Source organism: Colias eurytheme, chromosome 29 (genome assembly GCF_061535395.1).
Source record: "Colias eurytheme isolate Ceu_HAF_F1 chromosome 29, ilColEury1 Martin Lab GWU primary, whole genome shotgun sequence".
Taxonomy (NCBI): Eukaryota; Metazoa; Arthropoda; class Insecta; order Lepidoptera; family Pieridae; genus Colias; species Colias eurytheme.
This window is the reverse complement of record NC_143008.1, coordinates 1955579-1970328: the sequence shown is the minus strand read 5'-3', so window position 1 is coordinate 1970328 and position 14750 is coordinate 1955579. Positions and strand designations below refer to the sequence as shown.

General features: G+C 34.4%; 2 protein-coding genes across 2 annotated transcripts in view; one reads left to right on the top strand and one right to left on the bottom strand.

The window, feature by feature from the left end:
• Positions 1-6982, top strand: part of Prp3 (pre-mRNA processing factor 3) — a 147039-nt gene extending 140057 nt beyond the window's left edge. Inside the window, exon 16 of the mRNA XM_090118184.1 lies at positions 6854-6982. The gene's annotated coding sequence lies outside the window, so the exon portion shown is untranslated. The remainder of the gene's footprint in view (positions 1-6853) is intronic.
• LOC149896069 (aldo-keto reductase 1B-like) lies at positions 3275-13297 on the bottom strand. Its single transcript, XM_090118183.1, has 7 exons — positions 13099-13297; positions 9881-10023; positions 6526-6667; positions 5752-5946; positions 5036-5235; positions 4520-4675; positions 3275-3685 (listed from the first exon to the last, which is right to left on the bottom strand). The coding sequence occupies exons 1-7, from the start codon at positions 13168-13170 to the stop codon at positions 3646-3648; spliced, it is 948 nt and encodes a 315-aa protein (XP_089974309.1). The 5' UTR covers positions 13171-13297; the 3' UTR covers positions 3275-3645.
• Between the last annotated feature and the right edge of the window lie 1453 nt (positions 13298-14750).

Below are 14750 nucleotides of genomic sequence, written 5' to 3'. Positions count from 1 at the left end.
TTGTCCCACGGCCGCCATCTTGAAAAGAGCGGTTGATATGGTTTTTGCGATATATCTCTTAAACTATTCATCATTATTTGTTGCAAATTAAATTTTCTACAACTTTAGTCCATTTACTTTGTGTCGTAGAACTATAAATAAAAAAGTTATAAGCGAAAATGTTCAGAAATTAGAGATATTTATATTTTTCAATAAAACTTTTTTTTATCATTTTACGAAGAAATGATATCAGACCATTTTTGTAGATTGTTATTCGAGGAACAACTTTTATACATAACATTTTTTCATTACGTCAATAGCTAAGGTTTTATACAGCGCTCCGAAGTGAGTACTATTTTTCAGTGCTATTAGCTATACAATAATATACATAATATATATACATATGTATATTATGTGTGTACTAATAATAATTTGTCGTCAGTAATTGTTTTTTTCTGTTATTATAATATTTTAATAATTAATTTTGCAATGTTATTAATTATATAATTATTGACTCTTTTCCCCACCACCCAGGAGGAAGCACGTTTTTTTTTACGTCGAAAAGCAGGGCTGAAACGTTCTACAGTGGGGTTTTAGTCGGTAAGAATCCGACATAACCCACGGCTCCTTCCCCGGGGGCCGTGGGTATCTTTGGAAGATTTCCTCACTATAAAAAAAAAAACAGGGCTCATGTTTGGGACTGTCAAAAAAAAAGTTTCTTATGGTTTCTTACCGTTTCTTACCCTGTGTTCTTACCAATTTTTTCTGTCTAGAAACCACATTCCGAATTTGAAATCATAGAAAAACTATTCATAACATGTGTATGCTATTTATTATAAGCCAGTGATCAATTTTACGAAAAAAAAAATATTTTATATACCTAATTCGGTCCCTCCAAACGCTTCCAGGAAGCTCTGAAGTGTGCTTCCATTGTTCTGGAGTCTGGGAAAAGAGCTAATAGCCAATATATGTATAGTTAAGAGTACTGAAAAATAGTCCCCTGGGACCTCGCCTGCTACAGGGTGTGTGGCAGCCATAACAAAAGTTGTAACTAACTAAATAAAACACTCATAGATTTCTATATTATCAAACTGCATACTTCAAAATAATATTATCAAATAGTAAATACTTATTGCAACAAGGAAAATTACCAAAGTTCTTATATAATTAATATTGAACATTCATTTTTATAAAAGACTAGCTTGCCTGTCGGTTTTACCTGCTGCTTTAACTTATTCATATAAGTTTATCCTGTTAATTCTAATATTCTTGTGGGAATGTGGGTTTCGAAAATAGCCTAAGTTACTCATTATAAAAACAGCTATCTGTGAGTGAAAGTCCCGTCAAAATCGGACCTGCCGTTCGTGAGATTAAACAATTTAACAATGTTTTAAACAATCAAAAAATTTATTTATAAGAAATTACTCGGCAGTCGATTCCTGTAATCTATACGGATGTAATCACGGTACATATACCAAAATAGTAATTTTTACAATTTTTGTCTGTCTGTTTGTTCCGGCTATAAATCTCTGGAACGGCTGGACCTATTTTGTCGGGACTTTCACTGAGAGATAGCTGATGTAATAAGGAGTAACTTAGTAGCCTAAGTTTCAATTTTGCTATAAGTAAATAAAACAAAGTGTGGACACACGCTCCTGCCACTGATTACGCTTACCAACTCATTCACAGGCATCCATCCAGTAATCATCACTACATCATCAACACTACATAGTATAAAACAAGTCGCTTTCTCTGTCCCTTTGTATGCTTAAATCTTTAAAACTTACGTAAAATAGGTACTTAATTTTTTTTTTAACAAAAACAAAATTTTCTCAGTAGTGAATAAATATTTACATAATATACTAGCGGTCCGCCCCGGCTTCGCCCGTGGTACATGTTTACGTTTTCTCTACATAAGAACCATCCTCTTACTTCAAGGAATATAATAAAAAAAGAATTATCGAAATTGGTTCAGCCGTTCTCGAGTTATGCGCTTACCAACACATTTTGCGATTCATTTTTAAATATAAGATTATAATCTCTTAAATCATACATAATCTCTAAGCATCACAACTCGAGTTTGAAGTGTACACACTGTATCTTATCAGCAAACAATAAATATAACTTATCACAGCAGCGAGAGAGAATATGCAGTCATAGTTATCACACAGTTGCTCATTTGCAGTCACACAATGAGTTTTAAAAATAAAGTCGTAATAATTACTGGAGCAAGCTCCGGAATCGGCGCAGCTACAGCCATAGAATTCACTAAGGAAGGCGCTAAAGTAGCCATCGTTGGCAGAAATGAAGAAAAGTTACAAACAGTTTCCGAAAATTGTGAAAAAGGCTCCAAACCTCTGCTCATTATTGCAGACATTGCTAACGATGACGAAGCAAAAACCATGATACAGAAAGTCATTGACGAATACGGTCAGATTGATGTTTTAGTGAACAACGCCGGGCTAGCCAAATACGGGTCTATTTTAGACGGTAACATCTTGGAAGCTTACGATGAAACCATCAAAATAAACCTCCGAGCGCACATCAACGTTACAGCTTTAGCAACACCTCATTTAATCAAAACTAAAGGAAACATAATAAACATTTCGAGTGTCGGTGGAACATTGGTGCCGAAACAAGCTTCAAAAACTCCGTACTATATTTCCAAAGCTGGTTTAAACCATTTTACACGATGTGCGGCTTTGGAACTAGCAAGCAAAGGTATAAGAGTGAACACGGTGAGCCCAGGACCTGTTAAAACTGATTTCTTAGTGAACAGTGGAGTTACGTCATACAAATTTGAAGACATGGGGGTTATTATGCCGCTTCAGAGAGTATCCGATCCTATAGAGATTGCTCGTCTTATCCTGTTTTTGGCCAGTGACAAGGCTGTTGGAATTACTGGCTCGGAATATGTCGCTGACAACGGTTTTCTTTTAACATAGATGTCGATTAACACCATGGATCAATAAAGTATATTGGTCCATGTTAAAACTTAATTGTGATGTTTAATAATAAAGTCTTCAAAATGAATAATAAATAACGTGTTATAATTTTCAAATTTATTGAATTTGTAAAATATTTGCTAATTTCAATAAAAATATTTAAAAAATGCGGTTCCAACTGTCCCTCGATTTCGAATTCCTAATTATAAATGATTGATTCCATAAATTGAATTAAAAAAATATTTTCTTCCCTGAATTAGTTTTTAAACAGTGTTTTAGTATCCTCTTTCAAGGCTACTTCGCTATTCATACATTTGCGGAAAACGGAACACAGGTCACAGGTTGTAAATAAAACGACAATAAAATATTGTTTATGGTTTATTTAAGACAACGTTGTGCTTATTGCTAGAGTAACAGTGCATAAACAAGAATTTTTCAAAAAACACAATTTTAGTGCGAAACTCACTCGATATTTGAATTATTACAACAAATGACATTCCATAGACATTTTTAAGATTGAATTAAGCTGCTTGTACAACATTATAGTTTTATTTTTTCTACATATATGCTTATTAATATGGCCATTTAATCCAGGATTTGTAGACAAATATTTTTCCCTATTACAATTACTTATAGTCTAGGTATAATTATATTTACTACTTAAACAAAATGGCTGAAATTAATTGCACTAATAATAAATATTCAAATATCTTGTGCTGAATTAATATTCATCGTGGAATGGATAATCCGGGTGGTGGTCACTGAAAAAAAAAAGTTTTTATTTAGAAATGGAAACACAAATACTGGAAAATAGCCTGACGCGGGAGATATATTTATAGTATTTTCTTTCAAATTGACTTCGGTAATCAATTTACGAATAATCTTTATTAAACATTGAGATAATATTAATAGGAGACGACACCGCCTACATCACTTATGTTCCACTCAACATACGTCATGTGACGTATGTTGAGCGGTATTTTTTAATGGTTTTAAAGTGAAACGCATCAAACATGCCTTCGTGTGTGTTACGATATTGCACAAATAATACAAATAATACGGAAAAGTGCAAAGGAATAACTGTCATCGTTAAGTACCTAACTAAATAATAATTTTTAAAACTTACTTAGAGCAAAAAAATGGCGCACAGATTTTGTTCGTGGTGTCTCCTCCATACGTAGTAATATTATCTCAATGTTATTAAATTCAAAAATACAAAGGGTATTATGTGTAAAAAAATATCTTGTATTCTATGGTTGAATATACTTTAATGTAAAAGTTAAAGTTTTTACGTGGGAATCGATCAAACAGAAGATCGGCTCGTATGCCCGCTCAATAAAATTTTCTTAAATCAAAAACTAAATCACTTTCAAAATATCATCAAAATCGGTACGGTAAAAAAGTTCAGAGATAACAAACCCAAAAAACAGTCGAATCGAGAACGTCCTTTTTTCAAGTCAGCTTAAAAATGAGCGTGCGTGCCGGGTACACGTGTCCGAGATGAAACTTCAGTAGCAAAATTCAAAGACACCAAAATCGTCACCTTGAAATTTTACTCCCAAGTTTCACTTCCATAATTAAAAAAATAAACTTACTCTCCCATCATACACAGTCGTCCGTTACATTCCAAGCTTCCAATAAGCTCCAGGTCTTCAGGCGACAGCTGGAAGTTGAAAACGTCGAAGTTTTGTTCTATGCGACTCTTGGTGACTGACTTGGGAATGACAATCATTGATCTGTCTATGGCGTATCTGGAAATATGTTAGTCTGTGGTTAATGGTCTGTTGTCTGTGGTCTTTATTTTTTGTTTTAGATACTGTAACCTGTTCATTGACAGTCCGGCTTTAGCACTAACGACACATAATAATTACTGCAGCATTTGCTCTAGAATTCTTGGGCATTCGGACACATAGGATAGGTTTTATCCCAGAAATCCCACGGGAACGGGAACTATGCGGGTTTTTCTTTTGAAAACGCGGGCGAAGCCGCGGGCGGGAAGCTAGTATTAAACAATAATCATCGTTTCAGTATTCAAACTTATGACTTTTTGGAAATGTTTCATACTCAATAATCAACATAACTAGGTACTTAGAACATAAACCAAAACATACCTGATCAGTATCTGCGGCACAGTCTTACTATATCTTTCAGCAATTGTCTTCAGCCGCTGGTCCTCCATGAGCGTAGGGTCCCCGGGCTTCGCCCAGGGCCTGTCTGGGGACCCTAGTGGGGAATACGCTGTTACAGCAATACCGTGGGACTTGCAGTGCTCGAATAGTTTGGTTTGATTTAGATAGGGATGCACTTCGATCTGAAATTTTAATAAAAAAAATGTTTTTTATTTGGATACTAGCGGTCCGCCCCGGCTTCGCCCGTGGTACATGTTTACGTTTTCGCTACATCAGAACCATCCTCGTACTTCAAGGAATATAATAAAAAAAGAATTATCGAAATCGGTTCAGCCGTTCTCGAGTTATGCGTTTACCAACACATTTTGCGATTCATTTTTATATATAAGATAAGTATCTTATTTTATTTTTGTAGGCATTAACAGTCTCTGTTTTTAATATGACTCGGAATAAAAGAGGCATAATTAAATTATTTGGCTAGGCAAGTAATTAACAGTTTTAGATCCAATTCATTTGTTTTTATGTAGTGAACGAAAATAAATGAATGCAATATAAATTATGAATTATTCAAAGTCATGTTAAATAAATCATTCATTGTAAGACGTGTTGTTTAAATCTTTTACAATAAATTTCATACGATAATAATAAAAAACCGAAGTATGTATTTCCAAAATGGTAAGTAGTTAGAAAAATCTCACCTGATTAACAGCGGGCTTGATTCTCGCAGCTTCCATCACTCTATCGATCTGCTTCTTATTGAAGTTAGAGATACCAATGCTCCTAGTTAGACCGTTGTCAACAAGACTCTCCATAGCTTTGTAAGTGTCTATATAGTCAACGGGAGACGGGATCACTTTGTTGTTTTCATCTAGGGGGAATTCTTCGACGCCTTCCTGGAAGCGTTTGGAGTGACCGAATTATATAAAATATTTTTTTCGTAAAATTGATCACAGGCTTGTTATAAAAAGCATACACGTTGTATCATCGTGTTATGAATTTTTTTTTTTATATGATTTCAAGTTTGGAATGTGGTTTCTACACAGAAAAATCGATAAGAAAATTTTTTTTGTTAGAAAGACTAGTAGTCTAGACCCAAAGATGTAATGCAATAATATTATTCGGACTTAAAAAGTCTAGAAAATATTAAGATTTTACAGCCTTCTAGCGTATCTACTGTTTTAAAGGAAACGTAATTGAACGTAACGTAATTAAACGTAATACATGATTGTAGCAAGCACTGGCTGGTAAGAAAAAATTATTAAAAAAAATTAGTTCTTTTGTTGTAAAAGTACTTTGTAAAAGCACTTGCCATAAAAAGCAAAAAAAGTAAAAAGCATTTCCCGCGTTTTAGTTTATCTACTGTAAATATGAAATAGGCAAACAGAATAACCCTGTGGAATAACTCATAACCATTATAAAATTGGGACTAAAATATTTGGTAAAAAAACAAATGATTAAAATTCTATACATACTTTGAAAGCCTGTGGCCAATGCATGAGGTACAAGTCCAGATAGTCCAACCCAAGGTTAGCCAGTGTGGTCTTTATTGCTCCTTCCACGAGGTCCGGGCGATGGTACGTGCACCAAAGTTTTGATGTGATGAAGATGTCTTCTCTGGAAAAGTAAATACGTAATGTTATAATTAACTACATCACTACATAGTATAAAACAAGTCGCTTTCTCATCTCTATGTCCCTATGTATGCTTAAATCTGTAAAACTACGCAACGGATTTTGATGCGGTTTTTTTTAATACATAGAGTGGTTCTCGAGCATGGTTTTAGCATATAATTTACTAGAGGTCCGCCCCGGCTTCGTCCGTGGTACATATTTCGCAATAAAAGGTAGCCTATGTCCTTTCTCGGGTATCAAAATATCTCCATACCAAATTTCATGCAATTTGGTTCAGTAGTTTAGGCGTGATTAAGTAACAGACAGACAGAGTTACTTTCGCATTTATAATATTAGTATGGATTAGGTTTTAGACAAAGCTGTCGAAGTCGCGGCCGGAAAGCGTAATAAATAAATCGCATTTAAAATTTCTAAAAAAATACGTAAAAATAAAACCATGAAAAGTCCAAATGGTCGAGCCTTTGAAATTTGTAAAAATTGGCACTTATAAAATCATTTGAAGATTACTTTAATGTGTATAGCTCTTCGTTTGTGTATCTAGATGGATAATTGAATGCAGATAAACATCTAAAAAAAGCTCATTGTAGTTTAATAAAGCCATTGTTTCTCTGTATAATGAATAAATAAACACGCAATATTTTATTATTTAACATTAATTTATAATAATTGTCCTGTATTATTACTTAATGTGTAAATAATGAATACAATACTCATATTCAATATTATTCGTTGCACATTTTTTTTAATAACTATATAGAAATATAGAGATACTTGATTTCCGCTCGCGGCTTCGCTCGCGTATTTAAAGGAAAACCCGCATAGTACCCGTTCCCGTGGGATTTCCGGGATAAAACCTATCCTATGTGTTAATCCAAGTTACCCTCTATATGTGTGCTAAATTTCATTATAATCGGTTCAGTAGTATTTGCGTGAAAGAGTAACAAACACACACACATCCTCACAAACTTTCGCATTTATAATATTAGCAGGATATTTATTTTTAACAAAAACTAAACTGCTTTCAAATCGTCAATACTGGACCAAATTTAAATGGGAGGAATAAGCTTTCAATTAATAACAAAAAAATATAGTCGAATTGAGAACCTTTTCCTTTTTTGAAGGCGGTTGAAAAATATCACAACTCACAGGTCAAATTAATTTTGTTCATTAAAGATATTTAGAAAAGAAAGTGGTGTATGAATCCAAAAATGTATTAAAATTTTAAAAGTTTGCTTCCGAACACTGATAGGAAAATTGTCATAATTTCATGAGTAACTAGCAGTCCGCCCCGGCTTCGCCCGTGGTACATATTTACGTTTTCTCTACGTAAGAACCATCCTCGTACTTCAAGGAATATAATAAAAAAAGAATTATCGAAATCGGTTCAGCTGTTCTCGAGTTATGCGCTTACCAACACATTTTGCGATTCATTTTTATATATAAGAAGATAACAAATGAATCACTGATAGGAAGGTTTTGCAGGTTTTTTTAAAGACCTTGATTGCAAGGTCAGCCATGTTGTAAATTTGTATCATGGTCACTAATGTGATCAAATTGTTTATAGTTTAGATAAGATTTTAATAGCAGAAGTAATGAGATGAATTTAAAATAAGTCTAGTCTGTCCTGACACAAAATTTACCTGGTCAGCTAGTAGGTACGCATTTCACGTAGGTACGTATCCGGTGAAAAACAATTAAAATCGGTCCAGTAGTTCCTGAGATTCGCGCTTTCAAACAAACAAACTATTATAGTCGATAGATTTAAATACTTATCTCACAACTGATTTTTTCAATAAAAATTCAGATTGTTCAACTGTTTAACAAGATTAGAGAAGCCATTACCACTTAAAGTAAATTAGATCATAAAAAATAATAATTGTATGTTAGACAAAATTAATATTTTAACGGCTTAGTTTTTATTTGTTTGTTATGTTTTAACTCGTAAACTACTGGACCGATTGTACTAACTTTTCTTTTTACAGTCTAAGCATAATTCGTGTACAAAATAATTTTGTACACGAATTACGCAATGAAAAATATTGGGAAAATAAGGCTTTACAATGAAAAATATTTTGTACTACAAATATTTTTCATTGTAAAGCATCCTTGCCCCGAGTCCTAATAGTTTTTTAACAATTAAACAGCCAAAAAATTTATGAAAAACCGTTTAGCCGTTCTTTAGTTACCTAGATATTATGTGGTGTATTTAAGTAACACATGAATTTCTTTTTTATTTTATACTTCCCTATAAATCCATACCTACTAATATTATAAATGCGAAAATAACTCTGTCTGTCTGTCTGTTACTCAATCACGCCTAAACTACTGAACCAATTTGCATGAAATTTGGTATGGAGATATTTTGATACCTGAGAAAGGACATAGGCTACCTTTTATTGCGAAATATGTACCACGGGCGAAGCCGGGGCGAACCACTAGTAAGATATATGTGCGATATACAATGTGCATTAGGAATCAACAACACTTGAATCTTAGAATAAATAAAAAACATGCTGACCCAATTCAGTTTTCTTTAAAGGGTGTGGGTGGTAGTAGATGATGGGGTAAGTGATTGCAGTATTGATATTATTGTCTAAAATTGTATTGTCTAGCTGTGCCCTGCGGTTTCACCCGCATGGCTCCGCTCCTGGGGCATTAAGGCAAAAATGTATGGGATTGACATACGCCGCGTTAGATCACGTGGTCTATCTAATGTCAATCCCATACATTTTTCCTTTTCTAACTTCGTTATCGTTTTTTAATTGTTACTTTGTCTACGGGCCCTGTTGGTTTTAGCGTAATTATTATTCTCGATAAATGGGCTATCTAAAACTGTCTAAAACCGAAATAATTTTTCAAATCGGGCCAGTAGTTCCTGAGATTAGCGCGGTCAAACAAACAAACTGCAGCTTTATAATATTAGTATGGATATGTATATGTGTTAAGCCCGCTTTCTGTCCTGTATCTTATTTTAAACATATATTTTTTGTATGGCATGTTAACATCATCAGTAAAGTGTTTAAAAATATGTATAAAAAAGTGTGTGTGCCGAGCACACGTGTCAGAAGTGAAGCTTCTTTGACAAAATTCAAAGATACCAAAATCGTCGCCATACTCCATGACGTGACGGTCTTGCCGTGACGCGACCTTGAAATTTTTACGCGCTTAAAGCTTCACTTTTCAATTAATAGCTTACCTCTTAATCTTTCCTTCTTCCATCTTTACTTTTAGCGCCTCCCCCACTTCTTTTTCATTACCATAGATATGAGCGCAGTCTATGTGCCTATACCCGATGTCTATGGCATCCTTTACAGCCTGTGTGACTTCACCTGGCTTCGACTGAAAACAGATAATATTGTTACTGGCTGACCCGGCAAATGCCTTAAAGCCGGCGACTCTCGTACCTGCCCCAGGGGCAATATGGGAACAATCTCGGATGCACGGCGCGGGCGGTCGGAGCAATTTCAGTTGCTCTCTAAATTGCCCCTGCTTACCTATACACATCACAATTAGGGTGCAATTCCAATATTGCCCCCGCTGCAGGTATGTGAGTAGCAGGCATTTGCATTACCACATAATATTGTAATACTGTGGCATTACTCTTATCATTTAGGGGCAATGATACCAACACAACATTCGATTTTCAAAACGGCGCATAACAGACGAGGACGAGCTCGATTAGACGTCGAAGCGAGATGGCATGATTCAATTATCGTAAGCGGAAAACTGATGTTAATTCTGTCTAATTAGCCTTTTAACATTTCTACGTGCCACTCCCGGAGAGCTAAATTCACCTTATTTAGATTTTAGAATAACATTGTTTGTGTTGAACATGTATGTATGAACAAGATATGTTGGTCGATTCTTGGAACTACACAAAATTTAAATCGGTACAACAAAAAAAATGTTCAGCTTATTAATATTAGGAAAGATGTTAATATATTCTAGTAGTAAGTGTAGATAAAAAAGTCATAAACAAGTTGCTTGTAGTTAGGTATATTGTAATGGAATAATCGATATATTCTGTTGACACTATTCAACAAAATTAATGGCCTATATCACCTTCCCAAAGGATATTTCCTAGTTCAAGGTCGTTTGAAGTGATAACCATAACTAGATTAGTATTTTTTTTTTCTGAAAAATGTCATAAAATCATAAAATACATTGTCACAATAATGTCACATATTGCTGTAAGTATAAAAATTCGATCGAGTTTCCTGAATTTTTTTTTAATATAAGTAGGTATTTTGGCGCCAATTTGGCGCCTACCATCTGTCATTTGTATTTATTCGGTGTCATTATGGTGTCATTTTATTTTTTTAACCATTTAAGTTTTTTCGTTGTCTCTTTATGACCAGTGTCTATAACTTTATAGTAAAAATCTATAAGAATCTATACGAGTTGTCTAGTGTAGAAACTCCAAACCACTCCAAACTCAGCTTGCATAATCTCGAAAAATGGACTAAATTGAATATTCAGGTTTCCGTGTACTAAAAAAAATAAATATTAGATAGACAATTGATAAAATTAACGCTTCCTCAATGTCATATTACCGCAGTGCTAATAATGACTACATAGATTGGCTTTTACCTAGTTGTTATTTTGGAAAAATTCATAAAAAATTAAAAAAAATTCATAATGTGGATTGTAGACCAATAAGGTACAATTAAATAACTATCGTATTAAATTTCTCTCTAGTAATTAATAAAAAAATATTTTAATATTTAAATTTATATCTACGGTAAGTCGGTACGGTAAGTACGGTAAGTTAAGTCGCTATTGTAAATATATTTTCTTTATTTGTATTTAGAAACATTAAACTTAGTTATATATTATAATCTTCTTATATATAAAAATGAATCGCAAAATGTGTTGGTAAGCGCATAACTCGAGAACGGCTGAACCGATTTTGATAATTCTTTTTTTATTATATTCCTTGAAGTACGAGGATGGTTCTTATGTAGAGAAAACGTAAACATGTACCACGGGCGAAGCCGGGGCGGACCGCTAGTTGTAAATATATATATTTTTTCTTTATTTGTATTTAGAAACATTAAACTTATATTAATAAATATAACTATGAATTATTAAAAGCATATTTAATATAGCATTTAAAGTAATTTAGCTTTTTATTAGGCCTTCATTTAATATAATTAAAATATTGCCTAGGTACGTAAGTACATAATATTATATTTACCGCTAATGAAGAGGAAGTTATCTATATAGGTACTAAGTATACGTCTAGGTAATAATTAAGTATATATGGGTCCGAAAGCTGGGTCTTGAGCAAAAAAGATGAGGATTGCCTGCTGGTCTTCGAACGAAAAATCCTCAGACGAATATTCGGTGCTGTGCTGGAAAATGGACGTTGGAGAACAAGGTATAATCATGAGCTTTATGGAATGTACGAGGAGCCGAATGTCATAAAGACCATAAAACTCGGCCGTTTACGCTGGGCCGGACACGTTGCACGTATGGACGACAACAGGGCTCCTCTGCGTCTGCTCGATGGAAAACCAGATGGACGTAGAAATCGAGGAAGACCAAAGCTCCGTTGGCTAGATGGTGTGGAACAGGACTTGGAAGCGATCGGTGTAAAGAATTGGAGATCCCAGGCAAGGGATCGCGGGGTCTGGATGAAAGTACTGGACCAGGCCAGGGCCCACTCGCGGCTGTAGAGCCTCAGATAGGATAGGATAGGAATAATTAAGTATGTATTGTAAAATTCTTATATATAAAATTCTCGTGTCACAATGTTAGTCTGCATACTCCTCCGAAACGGGTGGACCGATTCTCATGAAATTTTCTGTGCATATCGGGTAAGTCTGAGAATCGGCCAACATCTATTTTTCATATGTACCACGGGCGAAGCCGGGCCGGACCGCTAGTATTCCTATATAATAATATTGTGTTTAGATTAAATAGTAAATACCTAATAGAAAAGTATATTTTTTACGAAATATTATCTATTGTATAAAGTTACTTTGTTCAATAAAATTGTAATATGTAAAATTCGGGACATTCAGGATATTTACAAAATATTTGCAATATAATAATTAAATAAGTACCTATTTAAGCTAAAATAATTTTCATGTTTGTTAGGTCATACCGACATAAATGTTGAACTGATTTTGATGAAACTTGGCCGTGTTGTAAATTATAAACCAGAATAACACATAAGCTAGAAATACTAGATTGTGTCCAAACTTCGAATTCTCAGAGGTTATAAAGATTTTAAAGAATTTTGAGATCAGTCAGAGAAATAGACGAACATACATAAAAGAACCCGGCCAACGCCGGTATGAATTCATTCCATCCATCACATTACTATGTTGATACACCAAGAATTCATGAGTAAGAACGTCCAACGTTATGTAATAAGATAAAAAATAATAGCTTCTAAAATAATCTTACCTTCCATGTCCCCAAGCCGATGATGGGGCAGGTATGTCCATTGTTAAACACGACGAGAGGTACGGTAGCCATTTTAACACGTCTTTACTCTAACACAGTCAGCGGTGTACTGAATTTTTAATGTCGGACAGAGTAGTTTTAAACCTAGTCTCTCTACTCTGTGGCCTAGACTGAGGACGCGGGTCGCGTAAATGCGATTTTTAGTCGCAATTTTTGGCCTATTACATATTCGGTTTCACCCACGCGGCTCCTGTTGGTCTTAGCGTAATTAATAAATAAAAAATAAATGGGCTATCTAACACCGAAATAATTTTTCAAATCGGGCTCATAGTTTCTTAGATTAGCGTGTTCAAACGAACAAACTCGTTAGTGTTATTTTATCAGAATACTAGCTTACCGCCCGCGCCCCGCTGCTTCGCCCGCTTTGTCTAAAACCTTATAAATTATATACTAAAACTCACTCTATCTATTAAAAAAACCACATCAAAATCCGTTGCGTAGTTTTAAAGATTTAAGCATACAAAGGGACATATAGAAATAGGGACAGAGAAAGCGACTTTGTTTTATACTATGTAGTGATAGCGTCGATTCTTCTTTTCTTTTAGGCAATTTACTCTTACGATGTCCGCGTATATGCTCTCGTGACAAATCCAATTTCACTAGAAATACTTATTGACGTGTATGTCATCTTATCTTATATATAAAAATGAATCGCAAAATGTGTTGGTAAGCGCATAACTCGAGAACGGCTGAACCGATTTCGATAATTCTTTTTTTATTATATTCCTTGAAGTACGAGGATGGTTTTTATGTAGAGAAAACGTAAATATGTACCACGGGCGAAGCCGGGGCGGACCGCTAGTCTTATATATAAAAATGAATCGCAAAATGTGTTGGTAAGCGCATAACTCGAGAACGGCTGAACCGATTTCGATAATTCTTTTTTTATTATATTCCTTGAAGTACGAGGATGGTTTTTATGTAGAGAAAATGTAAATATGTACCACGGGTGAAGCCGGGGCGGACCGCTAGTAATAATAATAAAAAAAAGGCGTGTGACACTCGGGGACTGCCGCGGCCGCGGTAAAGCTATTGCATAGCATGCCTTCAAGCCATACCTTCGAGCCCGTCGGAGGGGGAGCGTGAGGTTTTTTCGTTACGGAATTTCTCGATTCGGTCCCCGTGGTCAAGGCCCGCGATAGAAGCTATGCAATAGCTTAAAATTTCAGTAACCTTGATTTGTTTTGTAAACCAATTTAAATTAATAATTTAGATGTACCTAAAATTTAATCAATATTTACTGTATGTGACTGAATGTGTTTTTATATTTTAAGATTGTAAACAGTGGAAACTTTGCTGATATATGTATAGTATTTTGTTTTTTATTTTAAGAAAAACTGTATTGTTTGTTTCCCAAAGACAAACAAATAAATTATATCACTGTACAGATGAGATTTAAGATCTATAAAGATTTTAAAGTTACATCTATTCATTTTTTCTATCTATTTTGATGGACCTAGATGAACTCAAGGTGATGCGGACACAAATATTTGCTATCGAGATAAGCATGGCTGTAGAAAATGGATTAGTCTACAGCTATAATCTTGATGCATAAATGTGCATGATTTTCAACAATTGTTAATTATACCGTA

Coding starts and splice junctions, on each gene's coding strand:
- LOC149896069 (XM_090118183.1), bottom strand. CDS start 13,170: ATGGCTACCGTACCTCTCGTCGTGTTTAACAATGGACATACCTGCCCC. Junction 10,024..13,098: donor TCGGCTTGGGGACATGGAAG/GTAAGATTATTT, acceptor ATCTGTTTTCAG/TCGAAGCCAGGTGAAGTCAC. Junction 6,668..9,880: donor GAAGAAGGAAAGATTAAGAG/GTAAGCTATTAA, acceptor TTACTTTTCCAG/AGAAGACATCTTCATCACAT.